The sequence below is a fragment of the Schistocerca gregaria genome, chromosome 7 (genome assembly GCF_023897955.1).
Source record: "Schistocerca gregaria isolate iqSchGreg1 chromosome 7, iqSchGreg1.2, whole genome shotgun sequence".
Classification (NCBI taxonomy): Eukaryota; Metazoa; Arthropoda; class Insecta; order Orthoptera; family Acrididae; genus Schistocerca; species Schistocerca gregaria.
The window spans coordinates 83529709-83553474 of NC_064926.1; the positions used below are offsets into that span (position 1 = coordinate 83529709).

General features: G+C 46.0%; 1 protein-coding gene across 1 annotated transcript in view; it reads left to right on the plus strand.

Annotated features, from left to right (window-relative positions):
- The window catches only part of LOC126282292 (zinc finger protein 628-like), a 522299-nt gene that overhangs the window by 450300 nt on the left and 48233 nt on the right, over window positions 1-23766 (plus strand). The window contains exon 5 of the mRNA XM_049981945.1: window positions 11474-12196. Coding sequence (XP_049837902.1) covers window positions 11474-12196 — 723 coding nt within the window. The remainder of the gene's footprint in view (window positions 1-11473; window positions 12197-23766) is intronic.

The following is a 23766-nucleotide window of genomic DNA, read 5'->3' on the forward strand; positions in this document are numbered from 1 at the left end:
TAAAATCTCTTACTTCAGTGCTGAAAAAATATGTAAATCAGATTGGGAACCATCCGGACTGTGCAGAGGATGCGTAAGAGCTTTCCATTGAGACTTGTATAACGTAGTCGAAACAACCTTAGCAACATGTGTGTGGTCCAGTGAAGAATGATGCCGTCACCACGCCAGCAGGTCGGTGAGCAGGCCTGATTTACATCACGAGTAACCTACCGTCACAGAGAATCAGATGGCACGATGTATCGGTATGTCGAGAGATCTCGATGCCATTGTGGCATTCTGGGATGGAATGGGTTGGTGTGTTTGCAGAAGGAGACCAGCCAGCGAGGTCATCGGTCTCATTGGATTAGGGAAGGACGGGGAAGGAAGTCGGCCGTGCCCTTTCAAAGGAACCATACCGGCATTTGCCTGGAGCGATTTAGGGAAATCACGGAAAACCTAAAGCAGGATGGTCGGACGCGGGATTGAACCGTCGTCCTCCCGAATGCGAGTCCAGTGTGCTAGCCACTGCGCCACCTCGCTCGGTGGAATGGGTAGGACGTGCAAACCCAGCGCTTTATGTCAAAGCCTGACTCACTGGACATTCCACCGCGGATTTGGTACAGGGACTCGACGTATGACGTGGCTCTGTTCCAACGGTATACCGTAGGATACATCGTGTAGTGGGAAACACTTGCCTCCAGCGCCAACTACTGTGAGCAAGGAGATAGGAGATCACTTGTCAGGTGGGTAATGGCGAGCGACAAGCAATGAGTAGATAAATCATCGTCTTGCTATGGAGTACAGAAGTAACCACTGCCTCACACATCTATTCCAAAATTAGTGTGACCTAGGGATACGCGATATTTATGTAGCTCTCCAATTAACACTCTTACTAAGGCACACGATGAGGCAAATAAAACATTTCCTGCTGGATCTTATTCCATTTGTAATAGGGCATATTCATTGGAAGAAGACTGCATTTTCACCATTAATTTTTTCAGGTAGAGAAAAGCAAAATCTTTGAGTTCATCGCGTTTTTGGATAACAGTGAGAAAACGATTTAATATTTTTAACAGTGCTTAGCGTCTTCCAGTACAAAATCTAACTCATCAGAGCTCTGTTCGAAACAGGACTCATCACTGTTCTACTTATATCAGTCAGATTCCAAGCCGAAGACGTGAATTGAGACTCCCCAGACAGTGGTTTGGTACAAACTTGCCTGTCGTCCGCCATACGGCCCAATAATCAGGAGCGATGATGTGTAGAAGACTTCCTGTACTTACATTTCAGCAAGATAGTGCCCGACCGCACACGGCGAGTTTTTCCTGCTAGACTTTGTGCTTGCCAAACCTTACCGGAGACCAGACCTTTCCCCAAATCCCCAAATGAGAACTCCTGGAGCATTGTGGCGGGGCCATCCAGCCATCTCGACCTTTTAATTACAGGCTATCATCCAAATTTTCACCATCAGGGTTACTGCCATGGTCATAGTTAGAAGGCCGAAACCGGTCAGAAGTTAACATCGGCTGCGATCAACACTGCTTTTAAATAATTTCATCACAATACGATCGCTGTTCTTCGACAATGTTATACAAAACATGATTTGTCCACAGGCTTCCCAACTGAATCACGCTCGCAGTATTGTTTAAACAAACATTTTAAGGATTATGCAGTTCAATTGTACTGTACTTGCTCACATTGCAGACAACCACGCAACTGTGTCCCACCAATAAAAATGAGCCGGTCGCGGTGGTCTCGCGGTTCTAGGCGCGCAGTCCGGAACCGTGCGACTGCTACGGTTGCAGGTTCGAATCCTGCCTCGGGCATGGATGTGTGTGATGTCCTTAGGTTAGTTAGGTTTAAGTAGTTCTAAGTTCTAGGGGACTAATGACCACAGCAGTTGAGTCCCATAGTGCTCAGAGACATTTGGATCCAATAAAAATGAGATCTTGTCACATATCAACCACAGACTTTCATGCAGCATGTTGTTGCTAGCAGATAAATACAGTGCTCCACTTTTATACCAAATGTTGTATTAAATCAACTATAAAACCACCAGCTGGCAACTGTCAACTGAAAAACCACCTATGTATTATGTCACGTCATATGCATAACGGCTTTTCTCTGTTACGTCTCGACTGCTGGTAAAAGACACACAAGGCTCAACCAGGTTGCTGTGCCCACACAGCTGCATCCTGTGAATACTGTAGTGATCCACAGACGACAGTACCTCAGCACTCTGCTTCATGAAATCCTCGGCTGAGTATTCTGCTAAAGCTCTCGTTCTGGCTGCCAACACCATTGGCACCCCACAGGTCGACACGTTGGTGCCGGCAGGTGTGGCCGAGCGGTTCTAGGCGCTACAGTGCTGACAATCAGGAATGAACGGCCAACCAGAGACCTGGGAAACCTTGCACACTATCACCGAATACTGCACCACTATGTAGGAAAGGAACCCTGTTGAAACTGAAACCAAGTAAGGTTTCACAAGCCGTCGTATATGGAAGGCGTATTAACTCCCTCCAAATAAGACCCACTATGCTGGTCCCCTACACAAAGGACAAACATGATCATTCCGACTACAATACAACATAATAGCAAAACACTTACTCCATAGACCAAGCTAGCATACTAGGCATCTGACCCAGGAATATGAATCATCTTCAAGAAAAGAGAAATTGTGAAACAACTCTGCCTGAAGGATGACCAGTCGAAAAAGACTACAAATCATTTCCAAGCACTCTACCACCATCAACTGCACTGGCTCAAACAGGACCCACTGAAGGTGAATGGGTAGCTCTGACACCATGCTAACAGGGGCCAATCCATGGACAGCCACCACCCGCGATTCCTACTTCCTTTTCAGCCAGCACCGCCTCCCACCCTCCTAGCTCACGCACGCACCTCTGAAGGCATTGAAAAGAGAAGACACAGACAGTGCATACATACAGACATAGTAAGCATACATCATCTATTCATGCCTCACAGGGCTAAAAGGACTCTCTGTGCAGGGATCACGAAATGTGCGAGTGTAAGGATTGCACATTCCGTGAAATATGGAAGTTAGAACTGCTCACCGAGACGAGTTCGGTTAGCCAAAGACGTTGAGGCTATTGGCCACGATAAGTGGGAAATTCGGGTTCAAACTAGTTTTGCAAACAGCAAATCAGTTTCGTAATATTCGCTAAAAGTATTATAACCCCTTAATCAGTATAATTACAACATTGTTCTTGACATGAATACGGCGATGAAGAACTTGTTCTTTCACTTACTTAAGTATTGCTCTTCAGGTGTGTGGGAGACGGACACAAGTGGGCGAACATATCAGAAAAACGAATCAGTCTCGAGTACGGAAGTTTGGATTTCGGAGCTCATGTAGCACCTTGTTCATTCGAATGGCCACCGCAGGGCTGTCATAAAACGGTGTCAAGAGGGGTAGTGGCACTTCGCATGTTGGGATACCCTAGTGTCCCCCGAGGCGTATTCAGAGTCCATATGGATTGAGGCCATTCTAAGGAGTCAATACGCTATCGCCATGTCCTCCAGTAAACTGTTGGCCATTAATATTGCAACGCTGTAGAGATTCTGAGCAACTTGGCATTAAACATTCTGCATGCTGAGGGATGCAAAAGATTAGCATTTAAGATTAATTCCATAAGACAAGGTTGGACGATGTCATCAACATTGTGTACTTAAGGAAATATTATGCAGCAGGTTTGTCATACAGAAATTGTACTTAAATATTGACTGTATGTGAGATGAGGGCACAGTGTGAGCATAATGCATTTCCCTGATTACACAGGTTTACTTCCAAGGAATACGCTGCATACAGCTGTGCTGTTTGTTGCAAACGGTAGCTTAAGTCATTAAGTTATGTGGATAGATTTCTGCATGTGCTCACGGGCAGAGTTTCATCCAGACGGTGTGTCGACCCACTGGTGGTTACCTTTTCCTCAGTTCTTGAGCGATAACCTTCCGGAAAGTTGCGTCGGTACAAAGGGTAATATCATGGCTCAAACTCTCCTGACCTTTCTGCGGTGTTATGTAAAGGATAAAGCCATCTGTTCACCAATTTCTGATGCGCAAACACTTGCGGCACAAATACGACATGTTTTAGAGGCAGTGACGGAACAAAAGTGGTCAAAGACGTGGAGAGAAATTGGGCATCACCAGTACGTTCTACAAACAATCAGCGGTCTTCATCATAGAATAAATATCTCTGGAGTGAGCAATCACATGCGCAGAACAGATTTCGTGTTGTCAATACACATTGCCGGCCTGGTCACGTAATCTCGGGACGTGTTTGTCCGTATAGCGCCCGATATATTTAGAATGTCACAACATCCCTAATACAGACGGATTTTTTTCGTACGTGTCGTGGATTATTTATATATGTTGCACGCACATTTTAACAGTATTCATTTGATTACGGGAATAAACCAGTTACGTAACTATTAAGGGCAAGTGATATTGCATTCTGCTTCTTTGCAATAGGTGTCACAGCTCAGATGCATTCTTTTTGGTAGTTTTCGGTATGATACGGCACTTTATAGTGTTACATAGCCTGACGTACATTTTTGCAGTGAAAGTCTTGCTAAACGACTTGACAGTACGCTAGTACTTTTGCAAGTGTCCGAAAAACACCGAATTTGCCACATATTAGCGATTATATCTCTGCTAATTCGTCATTTTTTCTGCTATTTCTGTATATTTATTTTCTCGTTTTTGCGATCTAAAGCACAATTTTTCTTATTGGTGACACTTTGAAGTATTTATTTAACGCATTTTACATACTTGCTTCCACCTTATTAAAAAAATAGTAGACTGAGTAATCTATATACACAATCGACAAGTCCCTCATAAATGCGTGGAGGATAGTATTTACTGAAACAACTAACCATTCCCTTTCCTTTTCCACTAGCAAATTTACGAGAGGACGCGATTGTTTGTAAGCTTTTGTACGAGCCGTAATATCTATTATATAGTCATAAAATCGTAGAAAAATGGGTCTACAGAATCAAGCCTTAATTATAATGCGTCTCGAAATTTTTTAACGTGTACAGTGTCTCTTACTAATATGATAACTATAATTAGAGCTACATGGTATGTACCCATGAATAGTTACTATCCCTCCTTTCACATATTTTTCTTTGCATCCGTAGAAACAATAGTAATTCACCAACGCTATTACACTATCAACAAACGGTGAAAACACAACAAAAACTCTTGATATTATAAATTTCAAACGCTGGGAAGTCCCGTGACCACGTGACAGTCCTGGTTTAATGTTGACAACATGCGCAGAACGCAATGCTCGCTCCAGAGATATTTGCTCTATGGTCTTCATGCCTGAGCATATACACAAAAGAAACTGTAGTATACTGTTTGCAAGTAACTGCAGCACAGTAAAGTATATTATATTATTTCTAACACACGCAGCCACACACACGCAACCTCCCCCCCCCCCCCCCCCCCCCCCACAAACACACACATTCAAATGAACTGTGCTAGATAAAGCTACTATCATATATAACACTGTGCTATTCTTGCGGCTGTGCCCTATCTTTGAATGAAGATCTGTCATTATTTACACATCAGATTACCTTATGAAGAAGAATGAGCATTTAGCTCCTCTCATCATTTCCAAATTACGAGGACGGGATGAAAAGTAATGCCTTCCACTTTGTAGCTGAAAACTCTTCAATCTTTTTAAATAAAAGAAAATTTTTTACCATTTTACATCTTTATTCTACATTTCCACATATTTATTTCTCAACATAGTCATCCTGGCAACGAAAACATTTCTCCCAACCGGAGACCTGCTTGCTGATATGGTGCCTGTTGAATGTTTTACTTTGTTGATGGAGCCACGGCCTCATCTCTGTTTGCACCACTTATCAAAGTGAAGTCCTCGAAAATTTTCTTCGCGTTTTGAAAACAGATGAAAATAGGATGAGGCCAGGTTGGAATTACATGGGAGTTGACGGATGACGGTGAACCCAAGGTCTCGGATTGTTAGAGGTGTCGTAACGCCCGTGTGTGATCTGGCATTGACATGCCGAATGAGACGGCGCTCCATGAGTGGATGAACTATTCGAAACTCGATTACAACACGCTGTTCCTCTCTCAGCGATGTATTTAAGACACATACCATCATCTTACACGCTGCTGTTTGGAGCCGTCTAGCGGCAGGTGGCTGCAAATATAAAGACAAGAAGAATAAAGATGTGGAATGTTACTAACGTTTGTTCTGTATAAAATCTTTAAGTCTTCACATTAAAAATTGGGAGGCATTACTTTTCAACGCACCCTTGTGTAAGGAGGAAAAAACCGCCAGAAGCGGCAGCTTTGTGTACTTCACTTCATGTGGTAGACATCTAACAACTGTGTTATGTGAAATAAGTAACATTTCGTTGTTACATATTACTCTTGGTATTGCAATTTTAGTGCCATCAGTGGATTCGAGCTATGAGCAGATATAGCGCCGGAATGTAACAGTAGACATATTACAATCCCAAGACGAATTCGTACACATACCCACACATACGCATTCAGACATTACCACAGCTGTCGTCGTCTGCTTCGATTGTCTACATCCACATATCCACTCTGACAAGCACCCAGGTATGGTGTAAGTTGTTGGTATTGTTACAGGGCGTGTAGTGCCGTTATCGAGTTGTGTATTTGAGTATCGATTCTACAACATTTTCAGTCTAGCGAACCAGGATCTGCGTCATAATGCTCCAACCTATACTTTCACTTCTATGCCCTGTTGCACAACGAGTGACTGGACATTCTGCATATAGCAGGTACACAACATCAGCAGGAATTGCTAAAGCGTCAGAGTCACCAACAGATCCCAATCAGGAATAAATGAAGTTAGCAAAAGTCAAATCTGTACTGCTATAACCATTCCCCATTTACAACACAATACTGAACTTCTTTCATGAAGCACACAAATCATTTATCCTAAAGCAGCTCTGCCACTAATTGATCCATGACGGGGAGACACTGCACCAATCCAGCAAGACAAGGCGTACACAACGTCTCACCGACGTTGTGCATTAGCGCTTCAGACCTATCGATTGTGGGTGGTGCGTCATGAGGGTCCAGACACTAGTGTTGTTTTCTTATCTCTATCGTCTCTAGACAGGTTAGTTTGCGTTAGCCAGTCAGAATCCGACACTTTACTCAATCTGCATTAGTGTTCAATACAGCTTTTATATCAACCGCACTACTAATTGGTCTAGGAGCTCGTCAGCCAGACTCACGAGGCTGAGTGCACACTGTACCAGTCCTTCCACGAAGGTAGGTACCTGGAAACGAACTCGTCGCCGCCCGAATATATTCGAAATGACCCGTTTGGGCACCTTAGAGATATGTCGATACAACATGAGCAATTGTGTGTCGCTGTTGAGTATACCAATCCGACTGCCGATACTCGAAGAGTGTCTGCTGACGTTCTCGAGATAGTGGCACAGACTTTATGGTGAATCTAAACACAATGAATCACAGCCAGCAAATCCAGCTGCGTATGTTCTGTTTAGTATAAGGAATAATTACTGCATTCAGTACATGTAGGTAAAATATCCATCAAGTAATCTGACGAGTTATATTACTCATGCAAAGCCTCTATCAATATTGAATAAAAGACCTAATATGGGCAAGACAGAAACTCTACTGATCATTGGCTCACACTTAATGCTTCAGTGAACTAGCGAGACGGACTGGAAATTTTCGGAGCACATAATTTGCAGGCCGTCCCGAGTCAGTGGTTAGCTACACATGACGGATTTGTGGCGGCTGCGGCGCCCTCCTTGGGAGCACACTGAGGCTGGAATATATAGCGTGGATATCTCACCTACTCCCGATGCTCAGGCTAAGTGGATAATCCTAATCACTGACGCTTACTAAACGCTCCATCACTGTAACGCATTCTTTTTAAATCTCTAGGCACAGCCATTTTGCTAGTTAGAATGCTGGTATCATTTTGCGAGTCATGAGTGATTACTTTCGCTGGTTACAAAATACTCTTTACACTCGCCCTCTACAATCCTCGAATGTCTCTGTTAGTTAGTGGTGCTGGGTGATTCTTTATCTGTAGTCGTTTCTTCGCGTGTCCACTTCACACTCACATCGCCATGGATTGATCTGAGCAGCGTTCGAAGGGCTGATACATCGCTGCTGAATCTGTTACTCAGATGTCACGCTGCGGAGCCTCCATGTTCGAACTCACTAAGCTATACTGATCGACCCATTCTGTTACAAAGACGCAATCCCCGTCTTTTTCATTTTGTCGGGCCCCAATTCTCCTGAAGCCTAGTAACCAGTTCTGCGTTACATGTACGTGTCTTAATACTTTTGGTCAGAATGTATAACTGTTGTATCAATTATTCTAAACGAATTACAATTGTATTAAAAATATCGTATATGGTACATAAATGGTTATTCGTTTGCTGTTTTTTCATTCAAAACATCTGTGGTGTCACCGCCAGACACGACACTTGCTAGGTGGTAGCTTTTAAATAGGCCGCGGTCCAGCAGTATACGTCTGACCCGCGTGTCGCCACTATCAGTGATTGCAGACCGAGCGCCGCCACACACTGACTTCTACGCTCTCATTTGCCGAGACGATAGTTAGCATAGCCTTCAGCTACGTGATTTGATACGACCTAGCAAGGCGCCATGATCAGTTTCTATTGATATTGTCAATCATGTACCGTCAAGAGCGACGTTCGTCAGTAATGGATTAAAGTTAAGTATTACACCAGCTACGTCCGTTTTTCTCAATTCTAATTCCCTTGCCATGTTCCAGACCTCACGCCAGCCTGCGTGAGCTAAAAGGCGTGCATTTTAGCCTCCTTTAGTTATACGGGTTGGCTCTCCTGCCAACCACAGCAACATCTCCTACTTTTTCTTACCTAGCCGTGGACTGGGTATAACCAAGTACTTCCTGCAACGCCTCAACAGACGCAGTAACTACGGTTCCATATTCCTCCTTGCTCCGCATTATCTACCGATGCGGCATTGTTAGAAGATGTCTGTGGACCAAAACACTGGCACAATATCCCATCACCGCATTTAGGATAGCGTTGCGATACGTTCTTATTGTTTGAGTTGGTACTTTTTAATCGAACCTTGCTAGACTAATAATTTTGTTCACCAGTTCTTGCACATTTCGTCAATATGTGCATAATATTTCTATTACTCGTCCAAGAAGACGCCAAGGTATTGGATGACGGACTTTCACCATATGGGCCTGTTGCTTAATTTCATTATCGGGTGTCTTAACTGGTCACGTTTTAATAACAAGTACATGGTATTTTCATTCGTAGCTGACACTTTAACTGTTATAAATCATTCTCGATCTTCCTGTCGCGTTGGTTCAGGATAAAACCTCGTACTTTCGATAGTTGCCTCCATGGGCTTCATTAGGAGCTACTGACTCTCAAAACTACTGCTGGTGTGTTCTTATATAGCCCATAGACGTCTTGTAGTTGGTCGCGAAGTACACAGTGCTGTCAACGTCTGCGCTGGTGGCTCCCATCTCAACGTAAACATTGCGACGAGTATCTCTGGCTCTTCTCTTAATCGAGAGCTCACTTCCATGCACCACTAAGATAATATCCGCTGTAACGGTTGAAGTTCTTCTCGCACAGTCTTATTTCTACACCCTCTTCAATTGCAGAATACCAGTATGTAGGAGGCTGGGACAAAACTTTCGCTTCGTCAAATAGCATTTTGTATTAGTTTTTGAGGTTCTGCTCAGCAACTGTAGATTTCTGGGTACTCGAGTTTCAATGTACCGTTGATGTTCTGCAGGACAATCTAGATCTATACAAATCGACTGACCATTTTAACTGCTTCCACACTCAAAAGGGCTTTTGAAATCCCAGGGATCCTGAGGCTGAGTCTGTTCTTAACAGGGTGTAGTACCTCGTTCATCGTCCTAGCAGGTCGGAAAACAGCTCCTACCTCGTGTCTTCTCAGGAGTCTGCCTATTTTGCTGGATGGAGCTTTGGAGAGCAAAAGGAATGCAATCGTTGACTCAATGTTCAACATTTGCACGTTTCTTATTCATGTTGATCACAGCCATACTTTCGGAACACGTACTTCAAATGATAAATTTCGGAATCCGAGTGGTGCTCTTCAGAAATTATTTTGGCTGTGTGTATTGTTGTATTTAGAGCCGCTGTCTTCTGGACTGGATGGCGAAAACACTGGGCGCTAAGATATGCTTCAGTGCGCGATGACTCGCGGTGCGTGGAGTGGCCGAGGCGTCCATCCGACTACCGTTGTTCCAGGACTTGTAAGAATGGCAGGCTTCCTTCCTTGCGACAGCGAACTGAAGGCTCCATGCGTACTGTTCCTAGGTTCACTGAAATGATCAAGAGCTTCTACTCCATGTAGCCGAAACACAGATGTGTTGTCAACATAACGATCAAATGGACGAAGGGGAGTCAAATTAAATATACGTCCGTGAAAATATCCCATGAAGAAGATGGAAATGTGGTGCTACAGAAGAACGCTGAAGATTAGATGGGTAGATCACATAACTAATGAGGAGGTATTCAATAGAATTGGGGAGAAGTTTGTGGCACAACTTGACTAGAAGAAGGGACCGGTTGGTAGGAGATGTTCTGAGGCATCAAGGGCTCACAAATTTAGCATTGGAGGGCAGCGTGGAGGGTAAAAATCGTAGAGGGAGACCAAGAGATGCATACACTAAGCAGATTCAGAAGGCTGCAGTAAGTACTGGGAAATGAAGAAGCTTGCACAGAAGAGAGTAGCATGGAGAGGTGCATCAAAGCAGTCTCAGGACTGAAGACCATAACAACAACCACAAAGAAGATGGTCACTGATGGACACAACGGAGGACCCATAGCCATTCGACCCGTTATTTCATTAAATTTACTGTCTTACTAGAAGCAGGTAGTTGTCATAACATCTTGGAACAAACTGTTCGTTTCAGGCGGAAAATACTCTGCCAAAAGTTTCGGTGTGCTCTCCACAGGAACGTTTGTAAATAGTGAAGTTACGTCGAGGCCGACTAAAATATCGTTTGGACCAACTCTAATCTGTTTCATTTTATCTGTGAAGATCTCAAGTTTTTGATGTGACGTTCGCAGTGGCCAACTATCAGAGTGATCCTCTAGGTAGGAGTACCTTTAGCGCTAACAATAGGCCGCAGTGGAGTACCTTCCTTGTCGACTGTAGGTGATCCGTACGACCTAGGCGGTCTAGGAGCTCGCGCACGTTCTTGAGTCTATCCTCTGGTGGGCCAGAATTCTTCAGCAGCTACACCGTCTTCCTGCTGTGTGACAGAGTTGTTCCGTTGTAGTCCTCTGCACGAGCGATATTCCAACAACAGTGCCTCAGACCACTGAACTCCTTACCACAGATATACTATTTATGTCTCACCTGTGATCAGCTTGGCTGCTGAGCGAGGGTCCAGAGGCTGGACGCTGACGCGGCCGGTGCGACTGTGTTGCAGCGCGTGCTGCTAGACCACCCGTGCGGCGCGGGCGAGTCGGTGACGGTGATCCTGCAGGACGTCAGCCACGAGGACATGCGCCGCCTGCTCGACCTGATGTACACGGGCGGCGCGGAGGTGCCGGCGCACGACCTGTCGCGCTTCCTGCGCGCCGCCGAGGCCCTCGAGGTCAGCCTGCTGCAGTCGGCCGCGCTGCGCGTCTGCGAGGTCGCCGCCGAGCCCGCCGCCGCCGAGCCCGCCGCCGCCGCCCCCACCGCCGCCGCCCCCACCGCCGCCCCCGCCGCCAACCCCACGTCGCCAACGGAGCCCGCGGTGCCGCCTCCCAAAGCCCCTTCCCCACTGCGGTGCCCCTCGCCGTCGCCGCCGCCACCGCCGCCGCCGCCGCCGCCGCCGCCGCCGCCACCCCCGCAACCTACTGACTCCGCGCAGCAGATACCTACGGCCCGGCCTCCCACACCGCCGCCGCCGTGCCAGATTCCGCTACCGCCGCCGCCCCCGCCACCCTCCGCTGCCCACGGTCCCCCGCAGGCCGTGGCGGCGGCGCAGCTGGTGCGGGTCCCGGCGGTGCACGCGGTGTCGCTGCGCCACTGCCGCCCCCCGCCGCCCTGGTTGCCGCCGCCCACGTCAGCCTTCGTGCCCGTCTCCGACCCCGTGTCACCCTGGGCCACGGGCACGCGCCGGCGCATCCAGCCCTGGACGCCCTCAGACGGTGGCCCGGAACAGGTGCGTCGCCCCACCTGAACACACACACCTGCAACACCGATCAGGGACGCTTTGGGCAGCAGAATGTTGTCCTTCAGTGTCAACAAACGTAGAACAAATATGAATTTGACTAGGACCATACAAACTGGAAGTGCTACAGGGGTCGGTCTTGGGTCTATAGGTTTCATCCCTTGCAGAAGCAGTAACCGACCTAACAACTGCGCCAGACACTTGTTGTCTTATATATACTTTGCCGACCGCAGCGCCGTTTCCTGTCTGTTTACATATCTCTGAATACGGGTCCCTATACCGCTTTCTTTGACACTTTAGTGTATTAATTCCTTTGACTAAAGTATTCTAATTAGAACTCTGTAAGCGATGTTCTGACTCGTTCCATGACCAAACAGATTTGCTTCGCACAGTTCCATAATAAACAAATTCTAGTGGGTAAAAATCACCGTAATACACGTGAATCCTTTCATCGTCATACCTCATCTAACAGCTCCAGTATCATTCGTGCTGCCGGTGATTGTGACCGAGTGGTTCTAGGCGCTTCAGTCCGGAACTGCGCTTGCTACAGTCGCCGGTTCGTATCTTGCCTCGGGCATAGATATTGGTGCTGTCCTTAGGTTAGTTAGGTTTAAGTAGTTCTTACGTTCTAGGGGACTGACCTCAGATGTTAAGTCCCATAGCGCTCAGAGCCATTTTTTAGTAGATGGTTCGTTCCACAGTAAACAGTCATCAGGGTTACTTCCTGTACGATTCACGTAAAAAGAGCGCAGGAAAAATGATTGTTAAACGCCTATTAGTATACCCTTATCTCGCGAACTATACTGGATCTATATGTAGTGTGTTGCATTTTAGTCCTACGGTGATTAGTGAAAGCTGTTTCTTGACACTTTATAAGTACGCTTTCTCGGGATACTCCGATTTCATGTTTTCTCACTTCAGCATCTTCAGCATCTCTGTAACACTCAGGCATTGCGCCAAGCAAACCCTTAAACGTATACGTTCAGTATCCCCTATTTCGTACTCTCGTAAGGAGCTACATATCTCTGTGGCTACTGTCAAGCGAAGCTAAGGAATTCTGTTGCCTTGTAAGAAAAAATAACGTATGACAGACGAATCAAGGAGGGCATAAAAAGCAGACTAGCGCAGACAAAGAAAGCATTCCTAGCCAAGACAGGTATATCGGCGTCAAACATTGGCTATAATTTGAGGTAGAAGCTTCTGAGAATTTACATCTGGAGCGAGCCATTGAAGGGTAGTGAAACATGGACTATGAGAAAACGGCAAAAGAAGAAAATCGAACCGCGGTGCTACAACACGATGTTGAATATTGGATAGATAGGCCAGGAGGAATTTCTCGGGAAAATCGATAAGATGAGAAACATGGGGAAAAACTGACAAAGAGAAGTGACAGGATTATAGGACCTGTGCTAGGCTTCAGAGAAAAACTTCCATTCTACCAAATGGAGATGCAGGAGTAAAAATTGCATGGAAAGAATAAAAGTGTAATATATCCAAAAATTAATTGAGGATGATGGGTGCCAGTACTACTCTGAAATGAAGAAGTTTGTACAGGTGAAGGAGACGTGTCGGTCCGCATGAAATCAGTCACACAATTGATTAACTAAATAAGAAACCGTCGAGTGACAGAATGGTTTTGCGAATAGGAGATTCGCTCTAGAGAGTCGCCTACTAGAGATTCCAAAGGTAACTCCTGTGCTGCCCTGCGGATCATGTTTCCTCTACACGAAGTCACATAAGTGCGTGTCAGTTGTAGGGCTAGGTACAATGTACAAGATAGAGACAGGGACTAGCGTTCCAGGAAAACTCCAGCTGCTGCTCCCATCCCCATAACTAACTGATTCGAGTGGCCGTCTTCCACTGAAACCGAAACTGCGCCAGTGGAATTACCTTCACCTGTTGGGAAATTACTGTGTCCTGTGTGAAGAAGAGGCAATCGTAAAACGATAAGGGTCTATTGAGCATCAGCAGTTCAAACTTATGACGAACCGTGGGACCCCTTAGGGCAGCAAAGGATGTGTAGGAAAATCAGTAGCTCACGGTTAGTAAGAATGCTTGAGGATCTCTTTCAGCGCGTTGAAGAAGCGATTCCGGTAGGCATTGAAGGGATAGGGTGCAACTAGCTGTGATGAAGTTTGCACCAAAGGATGCCTACTGTCTGGACTCCGAGGCCAAATTAGATCATTACAGCGAGTGGCAGAGAAGTTTGAGAAGTCCAGGCCTGCTCACGTAGTTTCAACGAAGCTCACAATTTGCAGCATAGTCTCCGAAGATGATCATGGTCCCCTGAGTCCTAGTAGACTTGAAGGCTGGAACCAGGGGTTCAAAGTTTCTGTGACGAGCTATGCTGCCACTTCCTAGACCAGCATAATGTATTTGAGAATTGTAGGACCTATATAAATGGATCAGGTGCCCTTATACATCTGCGGCTGTTAACCAAGTATCTATGTGTGAGCTGCACGCAAGGGGTTGGATGTTTTAGATTAGACGATTCTCCTTCCACTTCAGATACCTATAGGGGAACCGGAATTGTCAGTGCAGTATCCAAGCAAGTGGTACAGACACGATAATTAAAAGCCTAGTGATTACCTGGTGAAGCCTTTGCAACAATATGAGGGGGTTTGAAGTGCTCCTGAAAGGCAGTGTCCCAGTACTTCTAGATAGACCAACTCAGTAAAATGTAAATGTCGTGTCACAAGGGCCATCCGTCGGGTAGACCGTTCGCAGGGTGCAAGTCTTTCGATTTGGCGCCACTTCGGTGACTTGCGTGTCGATGGTGAGGCAATGATGATGATTAGGACAACACAACAACCAGTCCCCGAGTGGAGAAAATCTCCGACAGCCGGGAATCGAATCCAGCCCCTAAGGATAGACATTCTGTCGCGCTGCCCACTTTTTTGGTGATTTGATTTTGTTCTGTATTGTTCGTTGAATTTGTTCGGGATGGACGTCCGATGACACCCGTTAAGGTTCTTCGTTGATCCGTTCACTCAGTTGTTTTGTTACAGAGGTTAGCTAACCCTCTGACCGAACACATTGAGCTACAATGCCGGCTTGCCACTCAGCTACCGGGGGCGGACTGCAAGTCAGTCAAAATTCGAAACTGATTACAGTGAGACTTTTGGTGAAAATTTAAGTGTAGATTGATGATAAATGGGAGTTCAATATTTGTCAGAGTGAACAATAAATTCAAGTAATTGTAGCTGCATGCGAGCATGTTATTGAAAGATTCAGCATCAAACGGGGGCTTAAAATTATAATAGCTCATTTTTATCAACTACAGCACCCACCTCCAGGTGTAACCGAAGGCCTTACAGAAATAATTCACTTGTAAGTACATAATTTCCTCAATCATGCTGTCATCATCGGAAGGGACTTACAATCATCAAGTAATCAATTTGCGAAATGACAGTTTTGTCAGTGATGTTCGCGACAAGAGTTCTTGCAAATCATTACTAAATGCTTCACAAAGAAGCCTAGAACAGTTCATAAATATACTCCTGGAAATGGAAAAAAGAACACATTGACACCGGTGTGTCAGACCCACCATACTTGCTCCGGACACTGCGAAAGGCCTGTACAAGCAATGATTACACGCACGGCACAGCGGACACACCAGGAACCGCGGTGTTGGCCGTCGAATGGCGCTAGCTGCCCAGCATTTGTGCACCGCCGCCGTCAGTGTCAGCCAGTTTGCTGTGACATACGGAGCTCCATCGCAGTCTTTAACACTGGTAGCATGCCGCGACAGCGTGGACGTGAACCGTATGTGCAGTTGACGGACTTCGAGTGAGGGCGTATAGTGGGCATGCGGGAGGCCGGGTGGACGTTCCGCCGAATTACTCAACACGTCGGACGTGAAGTCTCCACAGTATAACGATGTTGTCGCCAGTGGTCGGCGGAAGGTGCACGTGCCCGTCAACCTGGGACCGGACCGCAGCGACGCACGGATGCACGCCAAGACCGTAGGATCCTACACAGTGCCGTAGGGGACCGCACCGCCACTTCGCAGCAAATTAGGGACACTGTTGCTCCTTTGGTATCGGCGAGGACCATTCGCAACCGTCTCCATGAAGCTCGGCTACGGTCCCGCACACCGTTAGGCCGTCTTCCGCTCACGCCCCAACATCGTGCAGCCCGCCTCCAGTGGTATCGCGACAGGCGTGAATGGAGGGACGAATTGAGACGTGTCGTCTTCAGCGATGAGAGTCGCTTCTGCCTTGGTGCGAATGATGGTCGTATGCGTGTTTGGCGCCATGCAGGTGAGCGCCACAATCAGGACTGCATAAGACCGAGGCACACAGGGCCAACACCCGGCATCATGGTGTGGGGAGCGATCTCCTACACTGGCCGTACACCTCTGGTGATCGTCGAGGGGACACTGAATAGTGCACGGTACATCCAAACCGTCATCGAACCCATCGTTCTACGATTCCTAGACCGGCAACGGAACTTGTTGTTGCAACAGGACAATGCACGTCCGCATGTATCCCGTGCCACCCAACGTGCTCTAGAAGGTGTAAGTCAACTAACCTTGCCAGCAAGATCTGCGGATCTGTCCCCCATTGAGCATGTTTGGGACTGTATGAAGCGTCGTCTCACGCGGTCTGCACGTCCAGCACGAACGCTGGTCCAAATGAGGCTCCAGGTGGAAATGGCATGGCAAGCCGTTCCACAGGACTACATCCAGCATATCTACGATCGTCTCCATGGGAGAATAGCAGCCTGCATTGCTGCGAAAGGTGGACATGCACTGTACTAGTGCCGACATTGTGCATGCTCTGTTGCCTGTGTCTATGTGCCTGTGGTTTTGTCAGTGTGATCATGTGATGTATCTGACCCCAGGAATGTGTCAATAAAGTGTCCCCTTCCTGGGACAATGAATTCACGGTGTTCTTATTTCAATTTCCAGGAGTGTATGTTGCATCCAATAGCAACATACAGAACTGATCTCTTGAAACTGGTATCAGAAACGATGATTAGTTATTGCAACAATGTTTTCCAATTACGAAAAAATCTCCATACGGTAACACAACGTCCTCCGAAATTCTCCATTCTGACTACAGATAATGCCAATCAGTGTTCTCCTGGCATTCACCAAATACAAACACCCCCATCGGGTTGTTACATACAACAGCATGATTTATCATTCTAAATCAGTCGTTTTCAGTCGTACAGCGTCCAGTGTCTTCGACTCTGAACCTCCTCAAGCGTAGCTTGGAAGTGACTACAGAAATGTGTGGCTCACGAACTGCTGCTCGACCACTGTACGGCATTCTTTTTAATTCCCTTTGCGCGGTCTTGCCGGTAGCTGGGCTGCTGCTAACACCTTGGAACCAACGATTGAATCCTAATGGTCATTTATTGCCAAATTTTTACAACTACCGCTGGTAACGATCAACAGTGGCTGTCGGTCAATACGAGATGTACCTGGCCTTTGTTTGACTGTAGTTGTTCCTAAGCGTCCCTACTTCTCATTCACACAGCTAGCACAGTACGTGAGGAGCCTCATAACAGCTGAAATATTCCTGCTGGACAACTGACCCGTTGTGCTATTACTGCTTCGCTAGTGAAACCCGGTACGCCCCGCCTACTTTACCACTGAAGGATCCGCCTCTGGTGCCATCTAGTATTATGTTAAGCATCACGCTGACCTGGCTGGGCACAGTTTCTAGGATAGTTTATATATCCTGACGGGAACGGTTCTCTGTGGTATACATTCGTTGTAAATAACCTTCGGAATAAACAATAGTAGATGCAAAACAAATAGTAGGGCAATAGACAAAGCGATGCTGGATAAAAAGTATTTGACTGTAAAGTAGTCAGTGTGTATGTGCTTTAGTAGAATGTTAACGAAAGATCTTTCACCAAATCAAAGAAAATTTGCTCATTTGTGAGGGCTCTTAGTGGTGCCAAAGTTATGGAAGAGTCGGTGACTCAAACTCTGAATTGAGGGTAGCGAAGCAGAAATCGTTAAAACTAATAAATGATCCAGGGTCACAGTGAATTCCTGTTAGATTGTACGCCGAATTTTCTGCTCAACGAGAAAACCTGCCTTTTAGTTAGAAGAAAACATAGGCAACACGCATCTACAATAAGGGTGGCCAGACAAAACTACCGTCCAATATCCTTGACATCCATTTGTTGTAGAATCTTAGAACACATTCTGAGCTTAAACGTAATGAGGTATTTAGAGCAGAATATACTCCACCGCTCACTTTTCTCACATGGCATCCTGAAAGCCATGAGTAAAGGTAGGGTTTATGCAGTATTTCTTGATTTCCAAAAACCATTTGCCCCAGTACGACACCTAGGTTTAGTATTGCAAGTATGATAGTGGTAAAAGTTTCGTCAACTTGCTTTAATTCTTGGAAAATATAAAATTGTGCACTGCATAAATCGAAGAGTCTTGATGTCCCATGACTGTAACATCAGCTGGTCGCAATTTAAATCGAACAAATACAAAACATACCAGGGTGTTAACAATATTTAGCGATGGGAAATGCTACGATGACTTAGAGCCAGTCATAAATAAACCGGTACATTTCGGTTTATTTGTAAAGCACTGGAGAATGCAATTAGTGCACAAAGCAGATTACTGACAAACAGTCGTGCAACTCATCGTGTAACATTGCTCAGCGGTGTGGGACCCGTACTAAACAGGAGTAATAGGGTTAATTTTGACACTGAGGCCTGTGTGCCTTGTCTTAGGTGAACGCTTGGAAGACGGTTTGCTGTGTGAATGGCCGGTTGTTGTGGGAGGGAGCGAGTTGCATAGGTACCTGCACGCAGAATGCCTATTGTGTGTCCGGGAGTCGCTTAGTGAAATAAATGCACTGCGTAATCCATGAGCTGGCCACATGTATTGGGAAATCTTGTAACGTCATTCAGCGGAAGCTTTTACTCTAGCTGGTAATCGGATTTGAGCATTTGTTGCTGCATACTGACTGCACGAGTGTGATCATTGAAATCACCAACCGTTTACAACAAATAACAGTGCAGAATAAATGACTGTTTATCACATAAATTTGGGTTCCCTTATGTCATTTGCTATATGTGTCCTCCTGTAACTGAACAGAGCTACAGACAGTGGAAGATACAGACGTCGTAGTCGGCCTCCATGCGAAGTTTCTAACCAACTAATCGCTATATTTCAGGATTATCGCTGCAACCAGCGTTTTCGTGGCGTTTCCACCCGCCGAGTCCCTTCAGGCTCTCTGTCCAGATTTACTAGAGCTGTTCCCGTTCGTTCCATCCTTAACGTGTGACGAAACGACTTTTGGAGGGGAGGAGATTAGCATTTCCCGTCGACAACGAGGTCATTAGAGACGGAGTACAAGCTAGAATTACGGAAAAAGGAGGAAGAAAATCGGCCGTGCCCTTTCCGAGGAACCATCCCTTCATTTGCCTGAAGTGATTTAGGTTGTTGTTGGGTTGTTTTTCGGGGAGGAGACCAGACGGCAAGGTCATGAGTCTTATCGGATTAGGGTAGGAAGAGGAAGGAAGTCGGCCGTGCCCTTTCAAAGGAACCATCCCAGCATTTGCCTGGAGCGATTTAGGGAAACAACGGATAACCTAAATCAGGATCGCCGGACGCGGAACTGAACCGTCGTCCTCTATCCTGCAAACAACTTCAGCCTAAATATTCTGACTTGCTCTAGTTATCTCTCAGACAACAGTGACGTTTTCAGTTGCGATGAGACACTTCCTGAGGATGCGTGTTTATAAATCATATCTTACGATAGCTTTGAAATAGCTGTTGTGCGCCATTGATATCGTTTCCTGTTTGCAGTTTGATATCCCATAGAAGCTACCTTTCTCGTTACCAGATATCCTCGAGAAATTGTACCCTCAAGTTTTCCATATGTCCCGGTACTAATTACCTAGACTAATGTTTGCTGGTCGCTTTTCGCTACACTCTGACGAAACTACTGTTTTGCATTCATTTGTTTTCAGAGTATATTTCAGGAATCCCTCCATGTTCTAGCCTGTCCTCCATTTACCCTTTACTGAGCGGTATTCTGACGTGTACGTATTGGAACCAGGTAACCATCTATCTCAAACAAGCGAATCTCAATATAAAAAGAACTCACCCAGAATGGTTGGCATAAGTTACAGAAAATTGCATAGAAGATGACCTCCTTTAAACCGAATACCAAGCCTTGGAAACGCTCTTCTTGAGATTCACAAACAAACAAGGGGAAGTGCATCGCAGAGAGTGTTTATCATTGTACTGTATGTCAGGATTTCTTGTGTGTGGAGAACGGAAATTCCTCTGTGCATACTATAATTAGACAAATTTTGCTTTCACGGTCCATATGGAAGCGCTGCGTAGAGGGCTCAAGATTATATCTCTGGATTCATCATATAATACTTGCTATTCAAATATTCTAAATAGGTTTTCGAGGGATAAATGCGTAATTCTTCAAAAGTTTGCCCAACTCTGTTTTTTGTCGGTTTTTTTTTCAATGTCGTTAATGAGTCAAAGGTTGTCACTTTTAGTACCCATTTCTTTGTAGATATTCGATATTCAGTTTTAATTCTGTTTGGTTTTGGATACCCACACTGGAGCGATATATTAAAATGAAACGCACTAGAGATTTGAAAGTCATCTTTCATGTATGCTGAATGTATTTTCCCAGTTTTTGTCTAAACGGAAGTCTGCCACTTGCCGTTTCTACGAGGATGTGTGTATCAACACATGCAACATAGTCGTCCCACAAAAGAACATGTAATCTATAAATTTCACGATTATAAATACAAAATGTACACTCCTGGAAATGGAAAAAAGAACACATTGACACCGGTCTGTGAGATCCACCATACTTGCCCCGGACACTGCGAGAGGACTGTACAAGCAATGATCACACGCACGGCACAGCGGACACACCAGGAACCACGGTGTTGGCCGTCGAATGGCGCTAGCTGCGCAGCATTTGTGCACCGCCGCCGTCAGTGTCAGCCAGTTTGCCGTGGCATACGGAGCTCCATCGCAGTCTTTAACACTGGTAGCATGCCGCGACAGCGTGGACGTGAACCGTATGTGCAGTTGACGGATTTTGAGCGAGGGCGTATAGTGGGCATGCGGGAGGCCGGGTGGACGTACCGCCGAATTGCTCAACACGTGGGGCGTGAGGTCTCCACAGTACATCGATGTTGTCGCCAGTGGTCGGCGGAAGGTGCACGTGCCCGTCGACCTGGGACCGGACCGCAGCGACGCACGGATGCACGCCAAGACCGTAGGATCCTACGCAGTGCCGTAGGGGACCGCACCGCCACTTCCCAGCAAATTAGGGACACTGTTGCTCCTGGGGTATCGGCGAGGACCATTCGCAACCGTCTCCATGAAGCTGGGCTACGGTCCCGCACACCGTTAGGCCGTCTTCCGCTCACGCCCCAACATCGTGCAGCCCGCCTCCAGTAGTGTCGCGACAGACGTGAATGGAGGGACGAATGGAGACGTGTCGTCTTCAGCGATGAGAGTCGCTTCTGCCTTGGTGCGAATGATGGTCGTATGCGTGTTTGGCGCCGTGCAGGTGAGCGCCACAATCAGGACTGCATACGACCGAGGCACACAGGGCCAACACCCGGCATCATGGTGTGGGGAGCGATCTCCTACACTGGCCGTACACCTCTGGTGATCGTCGAGGGGACACTGAATAGTGCACGGTACATCCAAACCGTCATCGAACCCATCGTTCTACCATTCCTAGACCGGCAAGGGAACTTGCTGTTCCAACAGGACAATGCACGTCCGCATGTATCCCTTGCCACCCAACGTGCTCTAGAAGGTGTAAGTCAACTACCCTGACCAGCAAGATCTCCGGATATGTCCCCCATTGAGCATGTTTTGGAGTGGATGAAGCGTCGTCTCACGCGGTCTGCACGTCCAGCACGAACGCTGGTCCAACTGAGGAGCCAGGTGGAAATGGCATGGCAAGGCGTTCCACAGGACTACATCCAGCATCTGTACGATCGTCTCCATGGGAGAATAGCAGCCTGCATTGCTGCGAAAGGTGGATATACACTGTACTAGTGCCGACATTGTGCATGCTCTGTTGCCTGTGTCTATGTGCCTGTGGTTCTGTCAGTGTGATCATGTGATGAATCTGACCCCAGAAATGTGTCAATAAAGTTTCCCCTTCCTGGGACAATGAATTCACGGTGTTCTTATTTCAATTTCCAGGAGTGTATATTAATTAATAGTGAAGGAATTAAAAATGGTGTCAGGCTGTGTTACAAGAAACAAAATCTTGGAATCGATAGTCTCGCTTTTGCAGATGATCTTGCAGTTTTTTTATGATGCCATAGAAACAGCTGAGAGACAGATTAATGAGCTTAACGTACAAGTACAGAAGACTGGCCTCCAAATTACATTCGAGAAAACCGAGTTTATAACGAACATAAATTCAGCACCAAGGCAGCTTGTAGTAGGTCAAGGAAAATTAACCGAGTTGAAAAGTTTAAATATCACGGAGAATGGGTAACACCCACCTTATCGGAGAAAGAAGCCTTCACATCACGCACGAACAAAATGGAAATGGCATTCCATTTAACCAAAAACATGCACAATAAAAGATCAGTGTCATTCAATGAAAGTTAAGTCATTGCTGCTGTGTTATCAGTCCGCAGGTCTTGTACGCTTCTGAATGCCTAGTAATGAACAAAAAAGGCCTAATCGAAAATGGGAGATTTTGAGAAAGATCTTAGGTCCCATCAAAGAGAATGGGGAATATAGGAGACGTGGTAATCATGAATTGTATTCCCACATGGAGAAGATAACCAATACCATCCGGAAAAGGATTATGTTTTACGGACATATGACCAGAATGAGCCCTGGAAGACTCACCAATAGTATGATAACCTACTTTCAAGAGAAGAAAACACAGAGGTGGAGAAAGGTCTTAAAGAAGTGGGGATCACAAACGATGGCATCGAGGAGCGTGTCTCGCTCACGGAGAAATTTATGGCGTGGTAGGGCTTCCAAGAAAAGCCAAAACGAAAACCAGGAAAGGCTCGAACCCAAGGAGAGGAAGGAGCAACACCGAGAACGAATACGGGAGCACTGGGCACACATCAGAATACGTAAGTCAAGATAGTTGAAATAACGTGGTCCAAATATGGCCTATAAGAAATGAACGAATGAAGCGTTCCAATAAGAATGGGTTCGCCAACGAGTCGTTTGTGATTTAGTTGCCAATGCGTGGTTACATGCCGACACCACCAGGTAATAGGGGTCAAATTTCAATTACGACGAACGTTTATTACTTCATTGTTTTCATTTCTAAACAACTAGTTTGTATTGTATTGTATTGTTTTATATCATGTATTACAGCGTCGCAAAGTAGACCAAATCCCGCTATAAAAATATGCAAGTAATATTAAGTGTTCTTGACAGATGCGATTATATTTCACACTGTTGACGATCGTAAGCAGAAGAAACAACGACAACGTGCAGGTAGCGTTTCTCTCTAATTACACGAAGAAGAAATAGCTCGCTAAAATTTGTAAAAATTAATTACTTTCTAATATTCAAGCATGTGTGAATCAGAATGCGAGTT